Source organism: Penicillium hispanicum, assembly GCF_028827665.1.
Source record: "Penicillium hispanicum strain IBT 35686 chromosome Unknown utg000003l_segment0_segment0, whole genome shotgun sequence".
Taxonomy (NCBI): Eukaryota; Fungi; Ascomycota; class Eurotiomycetes; order Eurotiales; family Aspergillaceae; genus Penicillium; species Penicillium hispanicum.
The window spans coordinates 737,946-765,858 of NW_026623195.1; the positions used below are offsets into that span (position 1 = coordinate 737,946).

At 52.9% G+C, this 27,913-nt stretch overlaps 9 protein-coding genes across 9 annotated transcripts; 3 read left to right on the forward strand and 6 right to left on the reverse strand.

Moving 5' to 3' along the window:
- Window positions 1-176: 176 nt before the first annotated feature.
- Window positions 177-3,079, forward strand: N7459_002680 (putative mRNA splicing factor RNA helicase (Prp16); the record flags this gene model as incomplete). The annotated part of the gene is made up of 3 exons (XM_056941865.1): window positions 177-1,032; window positions 1,094-2,634; window positions 2,702-3,079. The coding sequence occupies 3 exons, from the start codon at window positions 177-179 to the stop codon at window positions 3,077-3,079; spliced, it is 2,775 nt and encodes a 924-aa protein (XP_056801748.1).
- Window positions 3,080-3,512: 433 nt separating this feature from the next.
- N7459_002681 (putative oligosaccharyl transferase subunit Dad1) lies at window positions 3,513-4,247 on the reverse strand (the record flags this gene model as incomplete). The annotated part of the gene is made up of 3 exons (XM_056941866.1): window positions 3,513-3,579; window positions 3,674-3,861; window positions 4,005-4,247. 3 exons carry the CDS (start codon window positions 4,245-4,247, stop codon window positions 3,513-3,515), a joined length of 498 nt encoding a protein of 165 aa, XP_056801749.1.
- Window positions 4,248-4,867: 620 nt separating this feature from the next.
- On the reverse strand, window positions 4,868-7,434 carry N7459_002682 (putative C6 transcription factor; the record flags this gene model as incomplete). Its single annotated transcript, XM_056941867.1, has 2 exons — window positions 4,868-6,736; window positions 6,802-7,434. 2 exons carry the CDS (start codon window positions 7,432-7,434, stop codon window positions 4,868-4,870), a joined length of 2,502 nt encoding a protein of 833 aa, XP_056801750.1.
- A 687-nt stretch (window positions 7,435-8,121) lies between these two features.
- N7459_002683 (uncharacterized protein) lies at window positions 8,122-9,353 on the reverse strand (the record flags this gene model as incomplete). The annotated part of the gene is made up of 6 exons (XM_056941868.1): window positions 8,122-8,328; window positions 8,389-8,700; window positions 8,764-8,908; window positions 8,964-8,987; window positions 9,067-9,076; window positions 9,197-9,353. 6 exons carry the CDS (start codon window positions 9,351-9,353, stop codon window positions 8,122-8,124), a joined length of 855 nt encoding a protein of 284 aa, XP_056801751.1.
- Window positions 9,354-10,283: 930 nt separating this feature from the next.
- N7459_002684 (uncharacterized protein) lies at window positions 10,284-11,726 on the reverse strand (the record flags this gene model as incomplete). Its single annotated transcript, XM_056941869.1, has 4 exons — window positions 10,284-11,124; window positions 11,181-11,307; window positions 11,359-11,500; window positions 11,565-11,726. The coding sequence occupies 4 exons, from the start codon at window positions 11,724-11,726 to the stop codon at window positions 10,284-10,286; spliced, it is 1,272 nt and encodes a 423-aa protein (XP_056801752.1).
- Window positions 11,727-12,893: 1,167 nt separating this feature from the next.
- On the forward strand, window positions 12,894-15,249 carry N7459_002685 (uncharacterized protein; the record flags this gene model as incomplete). The annotated part of the gene is made up of 3 exons (XM_056941870.1): window positions 12,894-13,927; window positions 13,985-14,262; window positions 14,315-15,249. The coding sequence occupies 3 exons, from the start codon at window positions 12,894-12,896 to the stop codon at window positions 15,247-15,249; spliced, it is 2,247 nt and encodes a 748-aa protein (XP_056801753.1).
- A 1,508-nt stretch (window positions 15,250-16,757) lies between these two features.
- Window positions 16,758-18,597, reverse strand: N7459_002686 (uncharacterized protein; the record flags this gene model as incomplete). Its single annotated transcript, XM_056941871.1, has 2 exons — window positions 16,758-18,523; window positions 18,588-18,597. 2 exons carry the CDS (start codon window positions 18,595-18,597, stop codon window positions 16,758-16,760), a joined length of 1,776 nt encoding a protein of 591 aa, XP_056801754.1.
- A 1,500-nt stretch (window positions 18,598-20,097) lies between these two features.
- N7459_002687 (uncharacterized protein) lies at window positions 20,098-25,563 on the forward strand (the record flags this gene model as incomplete). Its single annotated transcript, XM_056941872.1, has 4 exons — window positions 20,098-22,191; window positions 22,244-23,526; window positions 23,853-25,244; window positions 25,305-25,563. 4 exons carry the CDS (start codon window positions 20,098-20,100, stop codon window positions 25,561-25,563), a joined length of 5,028 nt encoding a protein of 1,675 aa, XP_056801755.1.
- A 261-nt stretch (window positions 25,564-25,824) lies between these two features.
- N7459_002688 (uncharacterized protein) lies at window positions 25,825-27,780 on the reverse strand (the record flags this gene model as incomplete). The annotated part of the gene is made up of 5 exons (XM_056941873.1): window positions 25,825-26,668; window positions 26,730-26,927; window positions 27,000-27,143; window positions 27,202-27,447; window positions 27,503-27,780. The coding sequence occupies 5 exons, from the start codon at window positions 27,778-27,780 to the stop codon at window positions 25,825-25,827; spliced, it is 1,710 nt and encodes a 569-aa protein (XP_056801756.1).
- Between the last annotated feature and the right edge of the window lie 133 nt (window positions 27,781-27,913).

Consider the following 27,913-nt stretch of genomic DNA (forward strand, 5'->3'; position numbering starts at 1 on the left):
GTAATCCTTCCTGCACGCGAAACCAGCATCGTATCACGTGACTGATAAGAGTTTGCACTGTTTGACTGATTGGTTTCCTCCGCGAGTTTCGCCATGAGAGAAGCCGTTCTCTTCCACACCCCAACTCAGTCCCATCTTACTCTTTTGACCCCTAGTTCAGAGCACATCTGGTTATCATGGCTCGGGATGACATGGGCCCCCCAGCCAAACGGCTGAAAAGCTCCTCGAATCTTCCGCCCCAGCTTCGCGACGCCAAGCGTAAAGACATCGATAACTGGGAAACCAATCGCATGCTCACGTCTGGCGTGGCGCAGCGACGAAATTTTGAAGGCGACTTCAATCCTGAAGATGATGAAGCAACCCGAGTTCATCTGCTCGTCCACGACCTCCGACCTCCGTTCCTCGATGGCCGCACCATCTTCACCAAGCAGCAAGAGCCGATCTCCGCCATTCGAGACCCCCAGAGTGATATGGCAGTTTTCAGCCGAAAAGGGAGCCGCGTTGTTCGAGAACGACGTCAGCAGCGTGAGCGCCAGAAGCAAGCCCAAGAGGCGACAAGCATGGCAGGCACGGCTCTGGGAAACCTGACCGGAGTGAAGGAGGATGAGGGTGATAGCGCTGTTGCTATGCCGGTGGAGGAAGTCTACAAAGGTGGCAGTAATAAATTTGCCCAACATCTAAAGAAGGACGAGGGAGGCGCCAGCTCATTCAGCAAGAGCAAGACAATGCGTGAGCAAAGAGAATTCCTTCCTGCGTTTGCGGTGCGAGAGGACCTATTGCGTGTCATTCGGGATAACCAAGTCGTGGTGGTTGTCGGTGAGACGGGGTCCGGGAAGACAACCCAATTGACACAGTTTTTGCACGAGGATGGTTACTCGAAACTTGGCATGATTGGGTGCACACAGCCTCGCCGCGTGGCAGCTATGAGTGTTGCAAAGCGTGTCAGCGAAGAGATGGAGGTGGACCTTGGTGGACTGGTAGGATATGCGATCCGCTTTGAGGACTGCACCAGTGACCAAACCGTGATTAAATGCAAGTCCATCATCATATTGAAACTTCCAAGGTCGGAATAACTAACATGATTTCCCAACAGATATGACGGATGGCGTTCTCTTACGAGAGTCTTTGGTTCAAACAGATCTTGATAAATACTCGTGCATCATCATGGACGAAGCGCATGAAAGAGCTCTGAATACTGATGTCTTAATGGGTCTTCTTAAAAAAGTCCTGGCTCGACGCAGGGATCTTAAGCTGATTGTTACATCCGCTACCATGAATGCAGAACGATTCTCACGCTTCTATGGTGGGGCTCCAGAGTTTATAATTCCTGGCAGAACTTTCCCAGTCGACCTTCATTTCTCGCGGACGCCTTGTGAAGATTATGTCGACAGTGCAGTTAAGCAAGTCTTGTCGATTCACGTTTCTCAGGGTGCTGGCGATATCCTTGTTTTCATGACTGGACAGGAGGATATCGAAGCAACATGCGAACTAGTCGACGAAAGACTAAAAATGCTGAATGATCCCCCGCCGCTAAGCATCTTGCCTATCTACAGTCAAATGCCGGCAGAGCAACAAGCGAAGATCTTCCAGAGGGCAGCACCCGGTGTGCGCAAAGTTATCGTGGCTACCAATATTGCTGAAACCAGTTTGACTGTGGATGGTATCATGTTTGTCGTGGATTCTGGATACTCGAAACTCAAGGTGTACAACCCGCGCATGGGAATGGACACCCTTCAGATTACTCCAATCTCCCAAGCCAACGCCAATCAACGATCTGGACGAGCTGGGCGTACCGGACCTGGCAAGGCCTATCGTTTGTTCACCGAGTCAGCCTACAAGAATGAACTCTACCTTCAGACGATTCCTGAAATTCAGCGAACGAGTCTGTCGAACACTGTTTTGTTGCTAAAGTCTCTGGGCGTCAAGGATCTCTTGGACTTTGATTTTATGGATCCCCCACCGCAGGAAACAATCAGCACATCTCTGTTCGAACTTTGGTCTCTGGGGGCCCTGGACAATCTGGGCGAACTCACCCCCTTGGGCCGTCAGATGACACCCTTCCCCATGGACCCGCCTCTTGCCAAGCTTATTATCACTGCCGCAGAGGAGTATGGCTGCAGCGAGGAGATGCTCACCATTGTCTCCATGCTTTCGGTTCCGGGTGTTTTCTACCGCCCGAAGGAGCGCCAAGAAGAGTCCGATTCCGCGCGCGAGAAGTTCTTTGTTCCCGAATCGGACCATTTAACTCTACTTCACGTTTACACGCAATGGAAGTCAAACGGATACTCTGACGGCTGGTGTACCAGGCACTTTTTGCATGGAAAATCACTTCGACGCGCCAAAGAAGTCCGCGACCAGCTCCACGATATCATGACAGCACAGAAGATGCCACTAATCAGCTGTGGTACCGACTGGGACGTCATCCGCAAATGTATCTGCTCCGGATATTACCACCAGGCCGCTCGAGTGAAGGGAATCGGCGAATTCATCAACCTCCGCACCAGCGTGACGATGGCGCTGCACCCCACCAGTGCACTATACGGTCTGGGCTACGTGCCAGAGTACGTCGTCTACCACGAATTGATCTTAACCGCCAAGGAATACATGTCCACTGTGACAGCAGTCGACCCACACGTAGGTTGCCCATTCCTATCTCCCCATAAATTCCACATTGTGCGATTGGTTAACTCATTTAAACTAGTGGCTCGCGGAACTCGGTGGCGTCTTCTACTCTGTGAAAGAAAAAGGCTACTCGCAGCGTGAAAAGCGCGTCACAGAACTAGAATTCAACCGTCGCATGGAGATCGAGACCCAAATGGCCGCTGATCGCGATCGTGCTGCCGCTGAAAAAGCCCGTGAGCAGGAACGTAACGATCCCACTCGACGAAGAAAGGAGGTTGAAGTAGGAGGGTCAGCCGTGCGACGGCCCATTGTCAAGGGCCCCCGGAAAATTGGCGGTCTTACTGCTTCTTCCTCGTCATCCTCTCGCCCCGGTGCAAATGGCAGTGGAGGTAGTGGCTCTGGCGGCAGCGTTGTGAAGAAGCCTATAATTCCCAGAAGGCCGGGGCGGACATTCTAGGACTCGATAATCACTCGGCAAAATCCCGTCCTTCATTGTATTATACGAAAACTACCTTTAGGTGATTCTAGACCTGGTGAATAGGTCTTCAGCGCACATGGAAATGATACCCGTCATTGCATCTAGACTTGTCAAGACTTTGTTCCCTTGAATACCGAGAGTAGCACAAAAATAATGCTTCTAGCCCTTTGAATTGCATAATATTTTTATACAGAAACATTGCTCTTTCAGGATTGAACTCCGAAACAGTGGACGAGGTACAAAAAAGCACCAAGGTATTCATTCACACTCGCCGATGAGGCCAAGGCCAAGGCCAGCACGCAGACACTGCTTTGAATACAGCTCTTAATCAAGCGGGCCAGCCCCCAGAGCAAGGGAAGAGCATCCCGAGTACCGTGGCACCCCAGATCAGACAGGAAGTGGCATGGGCCGCTTAGTTGATAAAGTTGATGCAGAAGAAGTGTAGAATGAGGCTTCCAAAAATGTAGTCGGCAAAAGCTCTATAAAAACTTGCATTAGTAGGAAAGCATTGAAGGCACCGCAGGAAAAGCCGGCGTCACAGAACCACCTCGGTCGTTCAGCCTCTCAACGTACCTCTCGTGCGAGATTCCGGGTTCCTGCTCCTCGCCGTCGTCAACTGCAAATCGCGCATTCTTGCCCTTGGAACTCGGCTTGCTCGAAATGGATCCGGAGCCGGCGTCGCTTGTCTGCATGCGCAGACTGGCGGTAAGGACGAATTGGCCAACTGCGGCGCTGAAGCCGCTCAGGAAGGCGTTGAAGGGCTGTTGGAGTAGTAACGAGACCTTGTTAGTATAACAGGGTTCAATGGTTCGTGCAGTGTGGTGTGAGGCGTAGACGAGAGGAAGATCTGATGTTTCGAATCGGGAGTATGGGTCTGCTTCCTTGGGAATGGGGGTTGACGTACGTAGTTTCCAGCCAGAACGCAGTACAGGAACTGTAGTCCGCCGACGAGAACTAGGAAAGCCATAAAGGCATCGAGGAGCAGTGTGCGTTGCGCAGTAGTGGCGAGGTACTGTTGCCAGACATGGCTTGCAATTTCAAAAGGAGAGGCGTTGGTCTTCAGGGTTGCTGGGCCGGAGGAGAGGGTTGTCGGCGCCGCGGGTGTTGCGGCGGAGGTAGTTGAGGCCGCGTGTCGTTTGGCAGGCATGGTGGTTGGAGCGGAGGGTGTCGAGGAGTTGTGGGAGGATAATATTCCTTTTATGAGAGGTCTATTACACAGCAAAGTAGACGCTGGGCTCTCAGAAAAAGTCGACGTCGCTGGAAGAAACAATGGTGTGGGGGGAGGAAGATCAATCGGGTTGTTGCCAGCTGGGAGCTTCGTTATCGCAGGTCACGTGGCTGATATGCTACCATGGCCAAACTATGGGGTTATCTGTAGGTGATCCTAGGTAGCGACCAACATTTGCCGATTAAGTATTATCAGTTCGAAAGTGAATGAAAAAATAGCTCTTGTCTGACGCCAGGGGTGAGGAAATGATTCATCAAGTCTCGTTATCACGGGATAAGTGATTGTTTCCCTACTAGGTTGCCATAGTTAACACTGCACAATAAATATCATCGAGCAGATCGAAATCATGACTGACTTTGCAAGCGATATCGTAAGATCATTAAAATTCGATTTTCCCTTTCGGATCAGAGAGAAGACAAATATAGAGACATTGAGTGGAGGAGAATATAGGATATCTAAAGAAACCAAACCCCCAAACACCTTAGATCATCACATCGGACCGCTGAAAGCTCATCTTCAAGCTCAGTCAGACTTGTAAATCATGCAAACCATTCGGTGACACTGGTGCCATTCGCGACACCCGAGCCATCTTTTTCAACATCCATTTGGAAGTCCCGCATGACCTGGTCCCAGTCGTCCCAGGTGAGAGGATCTTGATCGGAGAGATTCTCTTGGGTCATAAATGGATTGCTTAGTGTGGAGCTCGTTGGGGCATTGAAGGGCAGTCCGGAGGGGATATTAGGGTTGGCGATTGAGTCTGCGGGAGGCGGATTGCCAATAGAGGTGGGTGCCAGCCAGTTGGTATCCGGGAAGATGGCTTCCAATGTCGCTAACGGCCCTCCGCTGAGATCGACATTCAGAGAAGTTGCGCCCATCTGATCATTTTGATTGACGTGGGTGCTCGACAGTGGTACTGACGGCTCATTAGGCATGTGGATTTGAGGGAGACGATGGTCAAGTCCGGCTAGAGGATCAGGAGAGGAGGGGCTGAAGGAAATAGGTTCTGGTCCGAACTTGAGCCGCAGTTCCTCTTGTTGCTTCTCTCGAACGGCCGAGGCACGCTTCATCAATGCGGCGAGGGGTCGCCAGAGCATTCCTTTCTTATGTGTACCTTGCATTTTCCAGTCCGAGTAGAGTGAGTTGATGGCATTCCAAGCCCGATCTGTGACAGGGCAAATTGGACGGACACAGACTTCAGACAGAACGAATGCAATTCCATGCCACTGCATGTTAGTGCGAAAAAGCCAGCCCCATTTGGCCGTCTTGGGATCCGCTTCAAGTAAGCGACCAAACTCAAGAACCTCGATTGCAGTGAGAAACAGACTCTGGCGAGTGGCCTGGGATACACCAGTGCTACGACCTCGCTGAGTCATTGGATGATGAACAATCAGCCACAGCTTGGCCAGAATCAGACGCCCCACGGTTGCAGATGCCCACTGGATGGGGACGTTCATATTACAGCGTTTGATGTACCGCTCCTCAACGCGGTTGCTGATGATCTGTATCATCCGCTCACTACGGTCCATGGGCGGAGGCGCACCTCCGAAGCGGAATCTTGCACCGGGGCATGTGTAATTGGCTCGTCGTAGAGCTTGTGTAATCTCACAGCGAATGAGCAAGAATAGCACATCAGTGCAACCTTCGCGTTCTTCGGGTGCCTCAACCATGTCCGGCTGGAGATCGTCATCATTCACATTCAATGGCAGCCTGGTGTCGTACATGCCCTCATTTATGAGCGGATCGGTTCCATGATCTTCTGAGGAACGGAAATCCATGAGAGAAAGATGCCACCACAGTCGCCGACGCATCTCTGTCTCAAATGGCTTGAGAGCGAAATTGGTGCCATCACGATGTAACCCCAGACCCTGTGCCAGTCGAAGGATAACCGAGGTCATAGACCAGACAAACTTAGTATCATCCTCCCTACGAACACAGATAAGGAAAAGAACTGCTGCCTGCAGGAGTACCAAACTCTGCGTGTTCAGTAAATTAGCCCTTGCTAGGGCCTGCTCGACATAAAACCGATAGCGTTTAACAGCAGTAGCGCGATCTTCTCCGAGCTGTGACAAGCATTCATCCGGTTTCAAGCTGACAACAGCGGACAGATAGATGGTGAACACCAAGGCTTCTGAGTTCTTGTCCAGGTATTCTGGACGTTGTGCCGCTTCGATCAACAGATTCCTGGCGCTTGGTCGGTGGAGAATGGTGACCAAAGGAGCGACGTTCTCTCGATAAGCCTCCCAGAACTTCGACACCTTGGGTAGCGGTGGGTGACATTCTCGTAGTGACTGCGATAAGGAGTGGAAGCCAAATATGAATCCATCATGGGATCCCGGGTACGATGAAGCTGACGCTGGGGACGGAGTGTCCTCCTCGTCGGATGAGGAGTGATCCAGAAGGTCTTGGAGCTCTTCGACCTGAGGGATGTTAGTGTTCACAATAGCCAGAGTCGAAGCTAAGAGATCGGACGCACCTCGTCTCCAAGACTGGCCCACAGCCGGTTACTGACATACCGGCTCTTTCCTTCGTCAATCACCAGTCTTCCAAACTCATTCTCGAACTTGCTCGGGGTGGGTTTTTTCGGATCGGCATCTTCAAAGGGACAACCGCTGCCATTCTGAGGGTTTGATTGCGCAGGCGGAGGAGCTGTCGAGCCTGCCGAAGCTGTCGTCGCCGTTGTCGCAGCCGCACTACTGTCCAAGGACGCGTGCCCAAAGTTCGAAGCGGCAGGTTGCTGTGGAGAGGTGCTGGAAGTCGACCCCTGTTCCCCGTTCCTACCACTGAGATGTTCGATCACACCCTCCAGGCGACGGAGGCGGGAAAGGAGCTCTGCATCGGGCGGGCGTTTGGACTTGCGCGGGGCACGTCCCGGTGGAGGGAAAATGCAGTCGATCCCGGCTTTGGTGCAGTTTGAACAGGGCGAACGCTTGTTGCAGCGGACCTTGCGCCGGCGACAGGTTACGCAGCTCCGCGAGCTCGCGCTGTCGGGCAGTGGGCGGGGAGCGGGGGCGGTGCCAGGCAAGGCACTCGGAGAATGGCGCGAGTGGTCACTGGTGGGCGAGTGGGAGTGGTGCGCCCCCTCCGGAGATGCTGAATGGAATGACATGACGGAGATTCCAGGCTGGTCTCCGACATATCTCCTTAGGAGTTTTGATGATGCAAAGACGTGGACAAAATCCTCGTGTGAAGAAGGCATGTGACTTGGCCGTGACTCAGCGCAGTTGGGGCCGCCGTTTAGCATTATCTCCGGATGGAAACATGGCTGGGCTAGGGCTTCTCACCATCTTGGTGAATAGTGGTGCACAACTTGACACTGTATAGAGATCTAAGAGGAATACTGAGGCGGCAAAGTCCTGTCAAGCCTCCGGATCGCCCCGCCACTGGATGATGCATATTTACTTGTGTGACAATAGACCGAGCTTATTTTCCGTGCCATCCACGCCCATCTCGGAGTATCAAGGTATCAACTTGTCACGAATAATACAATATGGGATCCCAAAATGCACGCTGTTCCTCATGGATATATACATAGGAGAGCTCTATCAGTACTGAAACCGCGAACAGAGAAGTATTGCCGACAAAAAGTATGCCGACAGCCAAATGCGAACCCAACGCCGGTGTAGATGCAAGAATGATCGGGAAAGATCCTCCGGGGTCATCACGCAAGATATGAGACAGAATAGAGCGTTTCAAATAGAATGGCCATGGAATGCAAGAATATGGCTAAGACGGCCCGTGGTCCCACCTCTCTCCAAACGTGGCAGATCGATACCAGGTGCGTGTGTGGATGTCGTTACCGCCAAGCTTGAACCAAGCGCTTGAGTTTCTGCTTGAGGCGTTCCCAGATTTTGGAATCGGCGTTGAAACGATGCCCTTGAAATTCCGTCTGGGTGAGGGATGCAGGACCATACTCTTCAACAAGAAGATCGGTGTAAGCGTAGGGAACCTTGACTGGCACGCCTTCGAAATAGCTTTGGCGGAGCGGGAAGATGTCGCTCTCCTGCGTGAATGGACCAGTTAGTAAACACGATCACGATCTTTCCGACAGAGGGTAGCGCACATCGTAATGGTGCCGATCCTTGCACATCAGCGCCTCCTTGTACCCTGTCTTCCGCTTCTCGTCATCTTTGCGCACGGCCGTGATATCGATGAAAAGCCCGGATGACATGTCGATCCATCGCCCATCGATTACATTCAATGTGTCTTTGGTGCTCTTGACGACATAATAGGGGTTGATCTCCAGCAGGTAGGTGCGGCCGCCCTCGACATGAGGCAGTTCGAAATGGTGTTCTGTCATGTTATAATAGTCTGCCAGGAAATGTATTGTCGCCTCTGAAATCTGAACATCCAAGTCATTGTCCCATGGGAAAATCTATGAGAGATTAGCGAAGCACCTACACACCCAGATGGGCTGATGGGCTTCGGAGGATCGCACCATTTGATTCCACCACCACGAAAGCAGAGTTCCATGCATGATCCATGTTTCGGCGCCGATCGAAGCCATCGTCTCTAGATATGTGGTGATGAGAGCTGAAAGATGAGGGATGACTTTCTCATCGGACAGAGTAATGTTGGCGAAGCTAGTCTAGCATTAGCGGCGGAGCGGCGAAGTGAAAAGACTGCGCGCCCACGTACCGGCCATCGTAGTGATAATGAAAGCTGGACGGTCATGATTAGCTCTCCATTCTAATTCTTGGTCCATTGACATCCCCCCAAAAGTGTCAAGGGATCGACATACGATGATTCACCTAATTTAGCCCGAGTCAGTTAAAGCTCCGCAACCGCCCCATAAGGAGGCTGAACAAGACCGGCAGATCTGCCGACGAACTGCTCAGGAACCCACGGCGATTGGGGAATTGGACACTCACGGAAGAATTTCTCGGTCGGAATCTCCTGTGGACTGTCGTAGTCCTTGGCTACACTGGGCCTTACCGTCATGAAGTCGGTCTCGCCCTGGTCCAAAGGCATGGCAGAAGCCCACAGGGCCAAGAAGAGCCCGAGAAGGCCCGGGGCGGAAAATCGCATCGCTATATGTCGGGCTCAAATCGTTCACAGACCTTCCAGATTCATGTTCTCGACGGCTTGTATATACAGCAAAAGCCCAGAGTTGTACAGTATGCGATCGGGCCCGTCGGGAGACGAGGAGTCTGCGCGTCTTAAAAGGGGGTGGGGAGTAGCGAGGAATCAAGGGGGAGGAAAGAAAGTCGTACACCGCACAAAAGAGAGATGGCGGAGAGGATGGAAGAGAGATGAAGATCCAAGATCGAAACGACCCAGAATCCGGAGATCCAGGGGGTAAAGAGGAGGAAGGGGAGGCGAGCAGGGGAAAAAGAAACATGTTTGACCCTCATGTGGCCAGTTACCTAGTTGAGCAATTCGATATGATCTCTTCTATCTCCCGATTTTGCCGAAACTCAGCTCTACTACTTGCTTACAGATACGATTCCTAGGATCCGACGATTGCATTCTACAGCAGTGGTCTCGTGGAATACATTCGATGGCCACAGCCCTTGTGGGCGATTTCGATATCCTCGGGGGGTCCCCGAAGAACACATTTTGACACGACGCTTTTCCGTACACCCACGGTTAAATGACGGATCCGTCGTATTCGTTCATCTATGTACGAGGCTGCGCGCCACGCGGACTGCGCCGGCGCTTCCGCGGTCGAATAGAACAGAGTCTGCCATCCCGCCATATCGTGACCCACACGAAGGCTTGTCACCACCGATCGGGTGGTCTGTACGAAGCTTGGCATCGACAGCATTTCGAGACGCTTGAAGACCGCGAGGAGTGCATCTTTGGGCCCGTATGTAGCCATAGAAATGACCCTTTTGCTTGATCTAACTGATGATTAAAGGGGGCTATAGGGACGAGAAGGAGGGGCGGCGGCCTTGATCATTAGACCGGCACTGGGTGTCTGACGCGTCCTCTGAGCGGCGCTCCCAAACGACAATCCTACTCGTGGTTTGATGCGCCCAAGGCCCCCGGAACTCCACTATTCGACGGACTGGTATGTGCTTGCAATCGTGCCTCCAAAAGAGCTGGCTGCTCTGCCAGGGATGTCGATCGACCATCAAATCCCTCTGGGAACCAGACCCGAACCAGCTGCAACCCGGATTTCTCCAGTAGAGCCCGCCACTGTTCCTGTGTTCGCTCCAGCGACGCGAAGGACCCCATCATCTGCATGTCGGAGAGCACCGAGGGCAACAACACTCCGGATTCGGGCAGAATGGTTTCGCTGATAAGCACGATGGACTCCTGGGACATGGCATCGCGCACTCGTCCTAGAATCTGTGCCGCCTGTTTATCCGGCCAGTCGTGCAGGACGGTCCGCATGAAGTATACCTTGGCGTTGCGGACGGGTTGTGGTTGGAAGAAATCATGACTTTGGGCCTCGAGTCCCGCCGGGAGATCTTGGATTCCTTCAATGACCGCCGGCAGGTCTTGCAGGATGCATCTCCCCGGCAGAGTGGGAAATCGGCGCTTGAATTTCTCCAGATCTTCCCCTTGGTTCCCACCGATATCCACAATCAGGGGATCGGTGTCATTTGGAACGGCGAGGCGTTCAGCGACCGGGAACACCTCGAACCAATCCCGGCCCCGTCGACGAAAGGGCATGCCCATAACGGTGTTGAAAGCTTGCTGGTAGTAGGGATGGGAGCTGAGAAATTCAAAGTAATGGTTGTTCGTCTGCAAGGCGAACTGGAAGGGCCCATTCAGGCCATCGCTCGGACTCTTCCAGCCAGTGGCGTGAAAATATTCGGGGAGTCTGGATAGTACTGTCATGAAATGCGTGCTGGATGGTTATGTTAAAAAGATGACTCGGTCATATCGGACTGATCATGCTCCTACCTGTGGATCAAAGCGGCCGAAAGAGGCGAGGTTGATACATAGGCAGCTGCCAGCGGTGTCTGAGTGTACACATTTCGACCCACCTCTTTCATCACGGACATGGCGGCCAAGAACCTCAGCAAACGTGCTAAGTGGGTGAGCCTGGGCCTCTAGGGTGGAAGCTCGATGGATTACTCACCAATGAGCAGTGGCTCTGCATGGATCTCTTCCGCGAGCTCGTCGATGTGGACTAAGCCGTTGGTAGACTGATTGGCCTTGGCAGCCATCGCATCGAAGAGCTTGAGATCGACGCCCAGTCTCAGTGCCATTGCTTGATGGCCCTAGGTTTTCCGGTCAGCTACGTAATGCGATTCTGATCTGTCTTTTATTTCACATCCAACATACTGAGAATATGAGACGAGTAGTGAGGTCGATGGGAGACTCCAGTTTGCTCTTGAGCTGATCACAGGCTTGCAGCAGTTGTTTTCGTTCTTGTTCTTCCAAGGCCGAAACGGTCTCGGCCTCGGCCATGCTCTGTAGGGTGTGGATTAGATTGGCCACGCTCATGATGATTTGAAGTGTCGATTCGAACTGGAATGTGATAATCTCTTGTTAATTTGCTATTGCTAGAATTTATATTCCACAAATGATCTAGACCATCCGGTGATTATCCAATATCCCGAAATGGTGGTTACCGGCCTACCTCCATTGAACGAGCACAGATCGAATATACCGTGAGGATGACAGTTAGACGCCGAGCCTCAAACTAAATCTCCGGGGATATACCGGTGCAAGCCTCGGGAAATTCGGGGAATACACACACCTAAGCACTGAGGGACCTCGGTAGGCAGCCGAATGCGGGGCGAGTCAGTGCATCGCAACCTACCTAGATAGGTAGGTAGGTTAGGTAGGGAGTAATTCAATTGGAAGTTCCAAGATTGGGAGAGCCCGATTTAGACACTTCGGTCGGGGCCGTGAGAGCCTTGTTGCCCCAGGCAGGACGGGGCGCATCGGAGCCAATGAGATCGACTCATACCCCGATAGACCAGCCAATCAGCGCTCTGGCCCCCGGACAGCCTTCTGCCTGATTCGCCAGGTTTAAGTTTAGGGTTCTGGCCGGCGACTCCTTCACGACCATCTCGATCAAAGAAGTGGTGGCTGTTCCTCCCTAATCCAGCCACCGGCTGGACCCTGGTGCATCAACTCCGTGCTGAACTGTGTCTACCCCATAGAAGGTGACAGTGGGAGTGGACCTGGGAATGGATAACTGAACGTCCCTCGACTTCATCCCACTTCACTTTCGCCCCGGTTCCTCCTGATGCGCGCGGCTTAGGCTTCGGTCTCGATTGCAATTGGCGAGCTAGCACATGCGAGTGACTAGGCCGCGCTAGGTTTCGCACTCTGCCACTGCAACGCAGACGTCGCCGCAATTTCGACTTCGAGATCGGCACGAGAATCTATCGATGATTCATTGTGAAGATTGCCGTCGATCGCTCGCTGCGTGGGACTAGGCGTGACTGCTCCTCGTCATATTCATGCTCGCCCGCCCCATCAATTATTCTGCCTGCATGTAATACGATGAGTCGAAGCCACCCGGGCAATTAACCACGCTTCTGCACTTGGCATTTTGCTTCGGTGCGCGGCATTGCGACCCCAATCTTGCCCGCAACGACCTGTTTTGTCTGCTCATCCCTCTGGATTCGTCTATTACTCGTCGTGTGTTCCTGCGTGAACATGCCAGAGGCCTCCACCTCTCATGGTGAACCGAGCACAGTTCCGCCAACACCACAGCAACAGTTGAACCGGTCCTGTGAGTCCTGCAGAAGCCTCAAGGTGCGCTGCCTTCCCAACCTATCCACGCCGAATCAGTGCCAGCGATGTGCCAAGGGCAAAAAGGCCTGCATTTTCGTGGCACCGCAAAGGCGGCGGCCGCGGAAGCGGACGGACTCTCGAGTAGCGCAGCTTGAGAAGGAGATGCGCATGATGCGCTCCCTACTCAAGGATCGAATCCGCGAAGAGAGTGAGCCTGACTCGCCCGAGGGCAGCGACGACTCGCCGGACCGCGAGTCCGCCGAGATGGACGTCCAAGACAATTCTGGGGCCATCCCGGAGGGGTCTGCTGGCGCGCCCGGCTACTACTCCCCCGATTTTCTCAGTTCCTCACAATCGAGCGTTCCTGGTGCTGGTCATTTCTCAACACCCTTGTCCTTCTCTGGCCTGCATGCGAACTTTGTGTCTGACCCACACAGCCCTCCCGCAGACGATGTCATCGATCGAGGTGTCATCTCCCTCGATGATGCAGAACAGCTGGTCGCTTTCTTCATCCACGAACTCTCCTCCTTCTTTCCATTGGTGGTCTTGCCACCCACCACTACTGCAGCCCAACTGCGGCAGATGAAGCCGGTCCTCTTTCTCTCCGTGATATCTGCGGCGTCGATTTCGGTAGATGCAGGCCTCGCAGGCGTTCTCAATCGTGAGATGGTTCGTCTGTACTCCGAGCGGTTTTTCATTGAAGGGGAAAAGTCATTGGAGCTGGTGCAAGCGTTACTGCTCATGACCATCTTCTATCACCCGCCCGGGTCGCCCTTAAAACTTCAGTACTACCAGTACACGCACATCGCCTCAACCATGGCTCTGGAGATCGGGCTTGCCACGAAATGCCGTGTTTCGAAAAAGAAGTCTGATCATAAGAACAGGCAGGAACCGCATGACGAGCACTTCGCGGAGCAAGCCAGAGCGGTTCTTGGGTGCTACCATCTAGGTTCAAGGTAAGCAATCCGAGATACAAACTACCACTGAGTGGCCTTACTCATTGGGAGACAAAGTGTTGCCATGAAGACTCGCCGGCCCAATCTGCTTCAGTTCAACGATTGGATGACCGAATGTGTGAGCCAGTTAGAACGATCCCCGCACCGGACGGACCGACACCTTGCCGTCTGGTTTGAGCTCCAACGGATCACGGATGAAGCTACTTCTTCCTTTGGGCTCGACGACACCACTGCCACCTTACCTTTGACGGAGTCTCGTGTGCAGGCTGTTTTGCGGTGGTTCGACAAGAGAATGGAGTCATGGAAGAAGAGTATTCCGAATGAAATGCTGACAGGTAACATCCCTCAAAGTATAATTCTGTTTTGCCGCTGACATTTCATCATAAGTACCCATGATCCTGGAGTACCGATCCACTGTTCTTGCCATGTATGAATTGGGCGTTGGAGAAGGATACCGTGACCCCGATGCTATCAAGCGGAGATACTTTATCCTCCCTACCCCGGACGAGGATGGGAATAGACAACAGCCTGATCAGCAAATGAGCGCGATCCGCATCGACATCAATGTCAAGTGGATGAACGCAGCGCATGAGATTTTGGATGCTGTTTTGATGTGTAGCACGGACACGATGCGCCGGATGCCGAACCTGATGTACACCCGATTCACCACGGCGGTGACCTCTCTGCTGAAGATTCATTTCTCAGTGCGGACGGGCGCTCTAGGGGAAGTCGTAACGCCAGAGGCAGTGAACGTCAGCTATTACCTTGATGCCTTAGCCAACAAATTGAGCGAGGCGAGCGGCGGTGGTAAATATAAGATCCCAGGTCGGTGGTACCACGTTATCGCTGTCAAGGGCAGGGACTGGTACGAGCGCTTAGAAAAGCGCTACTCGGGTGGATCGGGGTCCCAAATGGTATCGAATACTCCTTCCACCGGCACGGAGTCGTTGCACTCGGCACAAATGCCGATCTCCCATATGGATCCAGTTCATCCGGGCTCGGTGGACTCGTTCTCCGCTCCTCCGGGAGCTGTGTCTAACATGCCTTCTGGCATCGCGAGCTATCACGATGGATACATGGCCATGAGCGGCGCGGGCATGTGGCCCATAGATGGAAGTCACGCACCGAATCAGTTCTTCCATTCTCTTCCTGGCGGCTATCATTCGTCACGCCCGCAGGCAGCGTCGCTCCCCCTTCAATTTTCGTTTGATCCGCAAACACTCCCTCCGCAAAGTGTTCAAATGTCAGGCACGGGCATGGAGTTGGATGGGTGGCTGCCAGATGGGAGCATCTTCGGTATGCCACATTTGCCGGAACTCTGATTCCGGACTAGTGGCTGGGATCAAATTCTGTGCAATGAAGTGATCGCGTATACAAGAGATGTCATGGATCTTTTGTTGGTGAGACGGTGTTCGGTCTCGAGTATATACATATGCATTGTGATCTCTGCTCAGCACATACCCGGCATCAGCGAAAAAGCATTGTACATGAAAAGGAATCACAGGATAGGACAAAATGGAAAAATAAACGAACCTAGGTACCTCCAACTCACACATTCCCTGGATGAAATACAGCATAAACCAGAATATCCCACTGAGAACACCAAACGATGGGTATCAAAAGCTCGACCCAAGCCCAAGAAAACGAAAAAGAGAAGAAAAGCCTACCCCCACAGCGAAACCACCGACTTAATAACAGAATCGCAAGCAAAGCAGTCAAATTAAATCCGACATCCCGATCTAAGACACACACTTCCGATCCACGCATCCATTGACCGCATTGGCCCAATTCCAGAGCCAATGGCTCCGGCTATACGGGGGCTATACGGTGGTAACGGTGTCGGAGCGTCGGTAGACACGGAAGTTCCGCGACGCTAGCGAGCGATCGGGGTGACCGTCGAGTCCGACAGGAATACAACGACAACAACAATAATAGTAATAACAAAACAGCCTAAATTAGGCGCTGCGGGCCTCGGTGGACTCTTGGCTTTCTTGGGCGCACTTGCAGCGTGACTGGAATGGGGATTGGAAGGTGGACGAGGTAGACTGGAACAGGTGAAGGCGGCTAGTTCCGCGCGGTGGAGGTTCAGTGAGTTCTCCTATGTAGGTATTATGAAACTATTAGCAGAAGATGCTACCTCACATATGTACTATATAACTATTTGAAATATAGGTAATATCTTGGTCATGGGAGGGGACAAAGCTCCTCGGGCTTCAGGGTTACATGCTTGGCTCCAACCCGGAGGTCTGAGTGGCAAGGCATGAGACTTTGGATTTTGAAATAGCCGTCGCCAGAGTCCGTTCCCTTGTTCTTTTTCTCACTCTTGCTCTTTTTGTTTTATTTTCTTATTTTATCTTATGTCATGTTTCGCCCGATGATTTCCCAAGAATAGAGGACAACGCATCCCTTACCAAGGCACATGAGCCAGGCCGTAGCCTGGGGGTAACTGTATATAGATATTCAGGTAGGAGAAGAAAACTATGATTGCATGCTAGGTACCTAGGTGCCTCGTGTGGGACAGAAAGAACGACGTAAACTCTGCAGCAATATATTCTGACCACTGTCATTACTGGCGAGTCAGACTGATTCTCAGTCCTATTATATACATCGATGGCGTGTGATTCGTGGATTATCAATCGTGAGATCATAAGAAACGCCGATGAGCAGCTCGGATCAAAAGCTAGTGTTCGTTGTCTCATGATAGTAGTACATAGAGAGGGACGGATGAAGACTAATTAATGTCTTGTTCAAATCCGATGATCTAAGAGAGATAAAGAAAACCATCGAACTAATCGAAAGGAAAGAAAGAAAAGAAATCATCAGAGAACTCTCAAAGAAGTGAAAACGCCTCTAGCGCATCCATGAATCCCGCAATAGCGCCGATTCCTGCCAACCCCCGGGTTGCATTGCGGGTCAGCGACTTGTGTCGCTCTCGTTCCTTAGCTTCTTCATGTGAAGACCGGCGATTGGGACGACTGGGAGATCGCTGCACCGAGCGCGGAGGCGAGTGCCGGAAACTAGATCCTGGGGACGAGGATGAGAGCGGGTATGCGGAGGGGTGGTGGCGCGGTTGGAGCATGCTGTTGTTGTATCCTTGAGACCGGGTCCAGGGAGGATCTTGGGTTGGAGGTGTACCGCGTGGCGAAGGGATTGGCATTGCTCCTGATGGATTGGGCTGGCCCATTGGAACTGAGCGTGGAGGACTGTTATGGTCTTGGTTGGGGTAGTACTTGTATGGCGGCTGGGGCCCTGGGACATGAGATGAACCAGATTGAGACGGTGGCAGTCTTTGAGATCGAGGAACTTTTTGAATTGGTGGTGAGAAGCCGCTGGGATATGCAGATGGTCCTGTTTTTTGGCCAAGAGGGTGTCTGGATGACAAGCTGTTCGCGTGCCGGCGAGTACCACTTATGTTGAAATGGGGTGGTTGGCGCGCATTGGACCTCTGCTCGCCCTCGTCGCTTGAATCTGTCATCTGTGAATTGGTCGACCGGGCTTTTCGACAATGTGAACTCTTATCCAGCTCCAGATCGTCTTCCACATGGGCCTGGTAACTGGAATACCGCCGGCGTAGCTCTGCTGCGTGCTGTCGAGCCTCCTGGGATTGAGGTTTTCGCCAGTCCACTGTATTCCCTTCGAGGTAGTAGCCGCGTGGCTTGGGACTATCGGAGTCGGGATCCGAGTCCTCATTCTCAGAGGAGACATAGACTCGTGGTGGGCTTGGTTTGTCCACATCATGGGCAGAGTTCCTAGCAGTGTTTAGTAGTGATGAATCCAATGTTGGTGCCCAGAGTAGCAAAAGGCGGTCCGTCGCATTGTCTGAAAGGTGCACCATATCCTTTGGAGACTGTTCAATATCACTCAATCCTAAATCGACGTCCCCAAAAGTTACCATATGGAGTTTAGTAGGCTTCGAAGCCGTGGCTGCAGCGACCAGTGACACGGCGGAAGCTGTACTCGAGAAATGATTTGAGTTGATCTTCTGGCAAGTCGGGTCACTGGCGGCTTCGAGAGCCTCCTGTTCTACAAGATCCCATAGTCGATCCAAACGCTTGAGTGACCAGTATCGCACGATGATCATGTTCTGGGTTTCAGCTTTTTCTTGGGCAATGCCGTCCTCGGTGCCCAGTGAGTTGTTGTCGACCCCATTGAAGGTCAATTTGACAAATTCCCCCAGCTGGAGGATTTGCAGTATCACGATCAAGCTGAGCTTGAGAGATTCGAGATGAGCCAGAAGATATGTGACGTGTTGTTTCCGGAAGCACCATTTGAGACGCTCTTGTACCGGTATTCTCCTTAGTTCTTCGTCTGAATCGGTTCCTTGCAGCTTGTCCAACATATGCTCGATTTCGACAAAGACCATCTGGCCCTGGTTGGCGATCTCCCAAGCCTTCTCGGCAGCCTCGGAAGACAGTTCGAGATTGGTAGCGTCCAGAAGCTGTCCTGCATGTTTGAGGGTCAAGGAGAAGAGTGAAATGCCCTTGGCGATGCTGTGTATCTCAATTCGGGACTGGGCGAGTTGACAAGCAGCGGCATTGAGAAGCAGGGAGAGGCGAAACCCCGCGCCGGCAATGCGAGCTATCGAGGCCTCTGAGGCTAGTATGAAGACTTTGTCAGCAACCTGATCGCAGCCAGTAAAGGGAAATCAGAGATCATTTACCTGATGCCATGATCATGACTGGAAACGGCGCAAAGGTGTGCAACGAGGTCTCAGGCTCAAGAACAGGAGAGAGATGGGAGCAAAGACGACATCGTGTCCCTAGACGACTGCAAGTCACCACGGCCACATAAAACCTGCATTCCTCACATCTCTCCGCACTAAGACTAAGCCCGAGCCGCAAGCGCAGGCATATCAAGTGACTCACGCCCCAATCAGCAAATTCCAAGGCTGTGCGGGTCATGACGCCATGGCTGAAGCGCGAGACCGCCTCTGACTGGCCTGGATGTCTCTGAATATGGTTCAAAGAGCCGATCTTGAGCCCCGATCCCCGCGCTAGCGCGGGTGAGGGCCATCAACTTCCCCGTTGACGATGAACCCGGGCAAAAGTACCCGGGGTGCACTGCCTCGCCAAACATGATCGACGTGTCGTGCGATATCCAATGGGATCACAGTTCATCATCTCCTCGTTTTGCCCTGCACCTGTATCAGGGTGAGACTCGCCCTCGGCCCGGGCCTTGAGGCTGCATGTTTCCACACTCGCCGTTCTTGGGCTCATATCTTAGGGTTGCGAGCGAGCAGATACACGTTGGGCGGTCTAACATTTCTGCAACAGCTCGCATGGGGGATAGAGAAGATACTCTGTGATCTATGTGGAAGGTCAAAGCAACAGTCAAAGGAAACGCTCTTCTCGCCCAATAGCGGACACTGAGGACTGGAGGCAACCCCGTGAGGCTCAACGGCGCCCCCAGATTGTCGACAGCTGAGGCCTACAGTGTCAGCTTAAACCCCAATCGATGTGCTGGCAACTGCCAGGGGGAAGTGGTGGAAAATCGTGGTTGATTTTGGGCATTCGAGGCGAGGCAGTTGGATTGCGGGGGCGTTATTGGCCAAATCCATGCCCCTCATATGGGTTGGACTGCCATACCACCGGGCTGTTGTGCTGCGTGGTCTATTTGTTTAGTAGATTGAACTTTTTTGTATTCCATGCGGACTGATTTGATCGTATTTCCAAAATGTCGTGGATTCCAGCGAGTGCTGTTTTCATACTTCGGCACTTTGCGTCGCCCGTCCGCTTTCGGCTCTCCGGGACTCCGCGTTGTTGGAGCTGTCGAGCTTCTTCCACTGCAGCGGAGCTGACGATTTGACCTCTCCATCAACATCGACAGTTGTCCTCGGGCATCGATTTCTCTGTCGTTCTCTCGAGTCGTGATCGGCCCTGCGGGCGGTGCCGTTGTCTTTCCCCCGCCGCATTGTCTCCCGCCCCCCTCGTGAACCTCCTTTCTGCCGCGTGGCCAACCGATCGTCTGCGGAGATTTCCCCAGTTCGATGACCACTGCCGGTCATTGCGATCACAGCAAAGAGATCGAGATAATCTCTCCGATTGCGAGCTCTTTGGCCCGGATGGGTCGAGCGTTAGAGCCGGTCGAGCAAGGATCGTGCGAGGCTACACCGACAACCCCGAATCCGACATTCTCTCGAGCTCGCAAGGGCCCTTTGTCCATGTGAAAGAATGTCCGCTGCAGGTGTCACCGTCGGCGGCACCTCCGACCACGCTGCTCCGCCTGCGAGTTCCCAGTCGAACACTCTGCTGCCGTCCACTGCGGGCGCGCCCTCTGGGGATGACACCGGAAACGAGAAGGCAAACATGAAGCCCGAGGGGGAAGGCGTGACAACTGGGCCAACAACGGACGAGAAAGGGCAGGATGCGAAGGAAGCCCTGCCGCAGGAGTTTGACGATTTTGGCCTACCGATTCGAAGGCATCCGAAAACCGAATCTGCCTCCAACGACTCTCCTGATGCCAGTCACGATCGATCTAATACGCCAAACACGCCTGCCGGCTCGGAAATCAAGCCAGATCCTGAACAGAGTGGAATTGATAAGAAATCACCCGAAGCCCGACCAGAAATCCAGGTGGAAACGACCGAGGTGGCAGAAGGGGTAACACAGCCCCACGAGAAGGTTGAATCACAGGGATCCCATTCTACGCCTGCGGAAAAGTCCCACACGGGCACGTCTGATACCACCGATCCTGCTCGGTTGTCGTTATCAAAGCCCAAAAACACTGAAATCTCCGAATGGTCCCACATGCGACTGGCCCAACCCCAAGAACACCATGATGAGAGCGACGAAGAGGAAGACGCAGACCATGGGGATTGGAAGGAGATGCCTGCTCTTGGAGAGCTCGACTACTACGATGATTACGGAAGACTAGTTGCCCGTGGTGCTCAACAGGAGGATGACGAAGCTGTCTACACGGGTTTAGGCGGCGCCGGAAAGGGCTACACTCGCGTCCAGCTCGACGAGGATGCTCAATCTGCCACCAGTCTCGACGAAGACACCAGTTATCTTTTCCGAGAAACGGGCGACAATCAAGCTGGTCTCGAAGGCGAGGAGCTGCGCGATACAGTCGGCCAGTTGCAAGCCACGAAAGATCTTCTGAACGAAACACAGAAGATTGCATATGTAGGTGTTGTTCGACTGTCGATCCACGCGATGAGCCTCGAGCTGGCTGCGCTACCCACAACTAAGGGGACGCGTAAAACCATGGCGAAAGCGCTAGATGCTATGCGAAAATGGGGCCAAGCCATCATGGGGCGGCTATATATGCATATGGATATCACCTCAGCCGAGCAGATCATGATTGAACAGCTGGCTGGGCATGGCGTCCAACCCGAAGATCTGGTTCGGCCCTTGATGCAGAATGCGCGGGTCAAGAATCCGATGGCAAAGAGCAACTCGAAGACTCCTAGATCTTCGGTCTCATCGCCTACGTTGAAAGACGGCCCTGGATCCAGACTTTCTTCGGAGACTGCTGCAGCCTCCGAACTCGGCTCCCCTCCTCCTTATGAAGCCCACGAAAGCGAGGAACCACCAGAAGTCACCACTCCTTCTCATATGCCCACTTCTGAGCGCATTGACATCGATATTCGGTGGACGGTGCTCTGCGATCTGTTCTTGGTGCTCATTGCAGATTCAGCCTATGACGCTCGGTCACGAACCTTACTGGAACGAGTGGGAGCCGCTTTAGAGGTATCTTGGCTACAGATCTCCCGGTTCGAGAAGCGTGTAACAGACGCCCTCGAAATGCAAGAAGAAACCGAGAAGGAGAACTGGGATGAGTCGGAGCACATGGAGAAACGGAGGCAAATGTCTCTCAAGCGCAAATACATGATTATGGGCCTAGCCACCGTTGGCGGCGGCCTGGTCATCGGGCTCTCAGCTGGATTGCTGGCTCCTGTCATTGGAGCCGGTCTTGCTGCTGGGCTTACTACGGTAGGTATCTCCGGCACCAGTGCGTTCTTGGGTGGAGCTGGCGGTACTGCCCTGATTGCTTCGAGTGCTACTCTGAGCGGAAGTGCTATTGGCATGAGGGCTTCACACCGACGTACAGGAGCGGTTCAAACCTTTGAATATCGCCCTCTACACAACAACAAAAAGCTCAACCTCATCGTAACCGTTTCCGGCTGGATGACTGGCAAGGTCGATGATGTTCGGTTGCCATACAGTACTGTAGATCCGATCATGGGAGATATCTATTCCGTTCTGTGGGAGCCCGAGATGCTTCGGAGTATGGGTGATACCATCAACATTCTCGCGACAGAGGTGAGCACTGCTACGGCTTCGGTACATTTGTTTCTGGCTAACCGTTCATTAGGCGTTGACCCAAGGGCTTCAGCAAGTGCTAGGCAGCACTGTTCTAATGGCTTTGATGGCATCTCTGCAGCTACCTCTCGTCCTCACAAAACTCGCCTATTTGATCGATAATCCCTGGAACGTCTCCCTAGCCCGTGCTCATTCGGCAGGCCTGGTCATGGCTGATTCCTTGCGAGACCGGAACCTTGGCAACCGGCCCATCACATTGCTTGGCTTCTCCTTGGGCGCGCGAGTGATCTTCTCTTGCCTCAAGGAGCTGGCTGACAAAGGTGCCCATGGACTTATCCAAAATGTGTACCTATTTGGGTCGCCCATTGTGGCGAGTAAAGATGATTACCTCAAAGCTCGAAGTGTGGTGTCTGGAAGATTTGTGAACGGATACTCCAAGAATGACTGGATCTTGGGCTATCTCTTCCGCGCTACAAGCGGAGGTATCATGCGCGTTTCAGGCCTGGCACCTATTGAAGGCATTCCTGGGCTGGAGAACTTTGACCTGACTGAGACGGTCAACGGCCACATGGACTATCGCGCTGCCATGCCCCGTATTCTGAGGGAAGTTGGCTGGGAGGTCCTGGAGGATGAATTCGCTGAAATTGAGGATCCGGATCCCGACAACCACGCTGAACGACAGCGAGAGTTGATTCGTGAGATTGACGAAGCCCGCCGTGAAGCCGAGCTTAAGCCAGAGAAGAAGCGTTTTGGCCTTTTCAAACGTGGCAAGATGGCGGAGAAGAAATCTTGGGAGACTTACGACGTGGACCGTAATTCTGGGCTGCACAGCCCGACTGAGACCACGAGTGCGCCGGGCTCGGTCCTGTTCGATATCGAGGCCATCCGAAGTGAGCTGGCGTCGGAAGCGATCGAAGTCAAGCAGCTGGAGTCGACTCTGCCTCCAATGAAACTTGATTTGAACCCCTCGCCTGAACCGACACCTGCGCAATCCACAACTACGAAGGAGAAGGAGAAGGAAGCGAAGAATATCGAGCCACCCGCAGTCACTCGGACAGAATCTGAACCCCGGCTTGACACAGGGTCGCTCGCTTCCCGCGGCCCAAACGATTCTTCCGCCATACACCAGGAGGAAATAGAGATGACCTTCGACACTTCCTTTCACGAACCCCCGCCACGATATAATGAACCTTCCGATCGGCCCGAGCTGCGATCTTCGGCTTCTATGTCGACCAATATTGGCTCCAGTGCCGTTGGAGCAATGGCCCTCGAGCCCAATGCCTGGGCCGAGCATGATCATGGCCTGGGGCATGGAGATGACGGGATTTCGATGACGTTCGAATAGCGTGGAACGTTGCTTTGCATTTTCATTTCTTTATTTGCTATATCGCAGTATCTCGATAGCTTTTGGGCACTCGGGGTGCATTTGCAGAGGCGCAAGGGGGGTGTACATGTTCGATAAAGATGGCCGATGTATAGTCATGTCTATGGAGTAGAACCGCCATCCAATTGCCAGTCCGATTGCAATTCCACTTGTCCGTGTGGGGCGCCTTTTCTTTGTCGCGTCACCCGCGTTCCCCTCAAGCTTTGTCCTCTGTGCAATTTCAGACTGAGCTGTTCGACTTGAATCATACATTTCCCACGCTGTTGCGTGTGTGAAGCCTGTCGTGTCTGCGGGTCGAATTTGCGCGCCTCGACGCGACCGCTGCTTATTGTCGTGTCACCTCGGGATCTATCGTTGGGTCCAATCTCTCCACAACCGCGTCCCCGACACACGCCTCCCTTCCCGGTATAATGAGGCCCCGTCCAAAGCCCGATTCGAGTTATGCGTCGAATCGACTCACGAGGCGCAATCCTCCGTCGAGACACCTCTTATCATCCTTCAACAAGCCACGCGATGGCGAAACAACGGTGAAGACGGAGGCGGAGCCGAGACGTGATAGCCGAGAGCCTGGAACCGACGATGAGCCCCTCAGCTCCAGCGAAGATGAACCAAGCGAGGCCGATGAGCTCCAGAGCTCTGGTGACGAGAAAAACAAGAAACCACGGGGAGGAATATCTGTGGGCGGGGGCCGAGAGGTGTCGACATCGCCTGCATCTGGTCCGGAGAATCGCAGTTCTCAAAGTCGGAACTATTCTGCACGAAAGCGAGGGTTGGGAAGGACTTTAAGTATGATGACGGCCGATGATGATGACGAGGACCCGTTTTCTTTGTCGTTTCCTTCGCAAAGCTCCAAGCGGATGAAGATGACCACATATGCAACGGGTAGCTCTTTCTCTAAGCCCCCAAGCTCAAGCGCACGCTCAGCTGCCACGCCTGAGAAGGACACCCCGAAAGGCTCCAAGAAAGGCAAGGGAAAGGGCAAGAAAGAGCCTCAATCATCCGACTCGGAACCGGAAGTGGCTTTCAAAATGCCCATAGAGATCAATGCGCCGAGTCCGCGAAAGCCCCGTGCCGCAACAAAATCGAAAGGCACATCATCCAAATTCAAGATGCCTCCAACCTTCTCCATTGAGGACAAGTCCAATTCCTCCTTGGGTACTCTGTCCTCGAAAGACCCACAAGCCTTGAATCTGGATAGCGATTCCCCCCTTTCATCTCTTGGCACACCTCTCAGCTCCCCATCTTCCTCCATATTCGGGGATTCCGACGCAGAGCGCGATCGTTCGTCATTACCGCCGCGGAAGGCACTCTGTCCAATGTGTAAAGCGGAGGTCGACCCAGAAATGCTCACGTTGTTTCAGGCTCAGCCGAAACAGCGAATTCGGGAACAGCAGCAGTTCTGCGCCTCCCATCAACAGGACACCGCAGTTAAAGAATGGACGGCGCAGGGATACCCTGCGATTGACTGGAGCACATTCGATGAACGTATGCAGACCCATTTCTCTAGTCTGGAGAAGCTTCTGGTTGCAGGTGGCTCCTCCTACTTCCGCAATATTCTGGACAGCAATTTGAAGGCTGGCAAGGCGAAGAACTTCCGCCTCACATTGGCCGGCGATGGCCTTGAGACTATCTCATGTGGGTACTACGGGACAAAAGGGTCGCAGAAAATGTGAGTAATGTCGCCACCCCTCTCATATACCGAGGCTAACTGCTATTTTCTTTCTGGCAGGTTACAAGCAGTGATGGACCGTTTTGCTACAAAATTAAGGCATCTGTCCAAGAACGATAAAATAATCACCACGGCCGGTGTGGCCGGTTATGCGCAATCGGTTCTGGTCCCGGAGCTCGCAATGCGTCTTGTCAAAGAGGACATGGGCGTTGACGACGACAACGCGCGTCAGATCCTGAGAGAAAGCATTGCTATCGGGCAGAAGCTTAATCCCGCGCAGGATGATGTTGTACCAGCTCCTGAAGGCTCTGATGAGTGAGTTGAGGACTGGTGTTGTTGCTTTATGAACACCACTGTACCGACATGTTGCTTGGTGCTCTACCTTGTTTCTATTCCACGCCCGAGCTCGAGGCCGAGTCTTTTTTTTTTATGAGTCTTAGCGATTGTATATGATAGCCATCGTGATACCTCTATACCCGTTTGCTCTGTACTGACATTTACTGGATCTCCGAGAGGGCCCGCGTGGCGTGTCGGGGATGATATCGGCTTGGATCAAGTCAATTATGAATGAACATTTCAATCACTGCAGAATTGCCGAGAAGTAGTGCTTCACCCAGTCTCCAGAAATCGGGCCCGTGGCTCCAACAAGGCCATCTGGACGGAGGATCACAATGCCGCCTTCCTCCAGCTTGAAGCCAAACTTCACATGTGCTTCGGTGGTAGGATCGTAAAAAGTATCTCCGAATGGTATCATTCCAATCGTCTCATATGGAGAATTGCCCGCCGCGGCGCTGATCGTGAGCCACCCGATAGCTTCACTGGTTCCGAGCCCCTTGGCAGACTTGGAAAACTCCTTCAACTCAGCCAAAGATGACTTGGTTGCAGAGACATCCCCTGTGAAAACGAGGGTCCAGAACTTGGCAAGATTGCGCGCCACGCGTTGAAGCCTCACCTTCTGCCTCGTTCCAGGCGTCGTCAGCTCCACATCCGGAGGACGGCTGCCCGGTACCATTAGATCAAGAGTCGAGCGTTGATTGAGGGCATTGTTGGGGTAAGATATCCCTAGTCCTGTATTGAAAGGTGCCGCTTTCTCAAATATCTCGCCTAGAACGATGTACGGATCCGCATTGGGATCTCCTTTGTACCAGGATGGCCATTTGTAGGACATTAGGGTCGCGATATCCTTGTCGTAGTCAATCAGCTGTTGGACCGCATGCATGCGCTCGGGGCTGTAGGTATCGAGTACGTCCGTTTTTGCCAGCCCTTTTATTTGGAGAGCAAGCTTCCAACCCAGGTTGACCGCGTCATGGATTCCGGTGTTAAGGCCCTGCGCGGCGCCGCTGCTATGGGTGTGTGCTGCATCTCCGCAAAGAAGAATTCTCTCCTGGGAAAAGGTCTTCGCAACCCGCTGGCCGATTTTGTATCTGTCAACCGATGATTAGGACGATCTATACATAAGGGAGGTGGGAAGCCCGGAGAGCTCACAGTGTCCACCAATGCACTTCTTTGAATTTCACGTCGAACGGCTTCATGGATTCCACGGCTTCTTTCACTGCAACTTCCTCGGTTGCTCCGTTGGGGTATTTGGCAGCAATGGCTGGCGAGTATGCGTAGCCGATTCTTGTGGCGGCATGGTCCAAGGGGGCCCATAAGACATTCCCATGAGTTTTGCTCTCGATTGCTCTAGGAAGCTCGGCCGTGGTCAGATCATACAGAGCGAAGAGGGGGACGAATAGAATGTTTCACATGGCCTACCCGTAAGAGCGATTGAGGGGCATATTAGTTTCAACAAGCCCGTCAATACGGATCCATTCGTCGTCCGAACTATCCCCTTCAAAGGGGATTCCCATGCATCTTCGAACAAAGCTTCGTCCTCCATCTGCACCGATCAGATATTTGCTGGATTTTCTCTTAGCCGCAGGCATTCTAGGGTTGCGAGTAGATCAATTGAGCCTACCTTCGCAATCGCAACGTCTTGCCCGTTTCGTTCTCTCTAAATGTTGAGACCACCGCTTGACTCGTCAAAGACGTATTGCCATCATGAACGATATCAACACACTCATGTCCCTGGTAGTAAACACCCCCAACGGAATCCAGCTTATCCCGAAGAATCTGCTCGGTATACATCTGGCGAAGGACGAGCACAAAGTCGTATGTGGTATCGCATATATTTTCCATGAAGCTCCAAACTCGGCCTGGGACACTGAACGCCATGAGCATGTCTTTTTCGACCGAGATCAACAAGATCCGTCACTCACATCCTTTCGCCATCCTTGTATGTCACGCTCGTTCGACAGGCAAATCCAAGTTGCAGCATCGGTTCAATGAGGTCCAGCTGATCGAGCAGCTCTAAGGTCCTTGGGAATAGTGCAATCGCACGACCGTAGGCTTCCTGCACTTCCTTCATATGCTGTTCCAACACGCAGACTGACACTCCGAATCGTTTCAGTTGATAACCGAGAAGCAGACCGACAGGGCCTCCGCCAACTATCACAACATCATACTCGGGATCTGTCGACCCATCGGGGACCGTCATCGTGTGGTTCGAGAGGACAATGGGGTTGAATTGTTGATTGGGTTGCTAGATCGAGGTGTATCAAGCTCGAGAGGCCCCCAATTGAAACCGAGACTTTCCATGTTCATATCCCTTAGGCATTTGATACATTGCT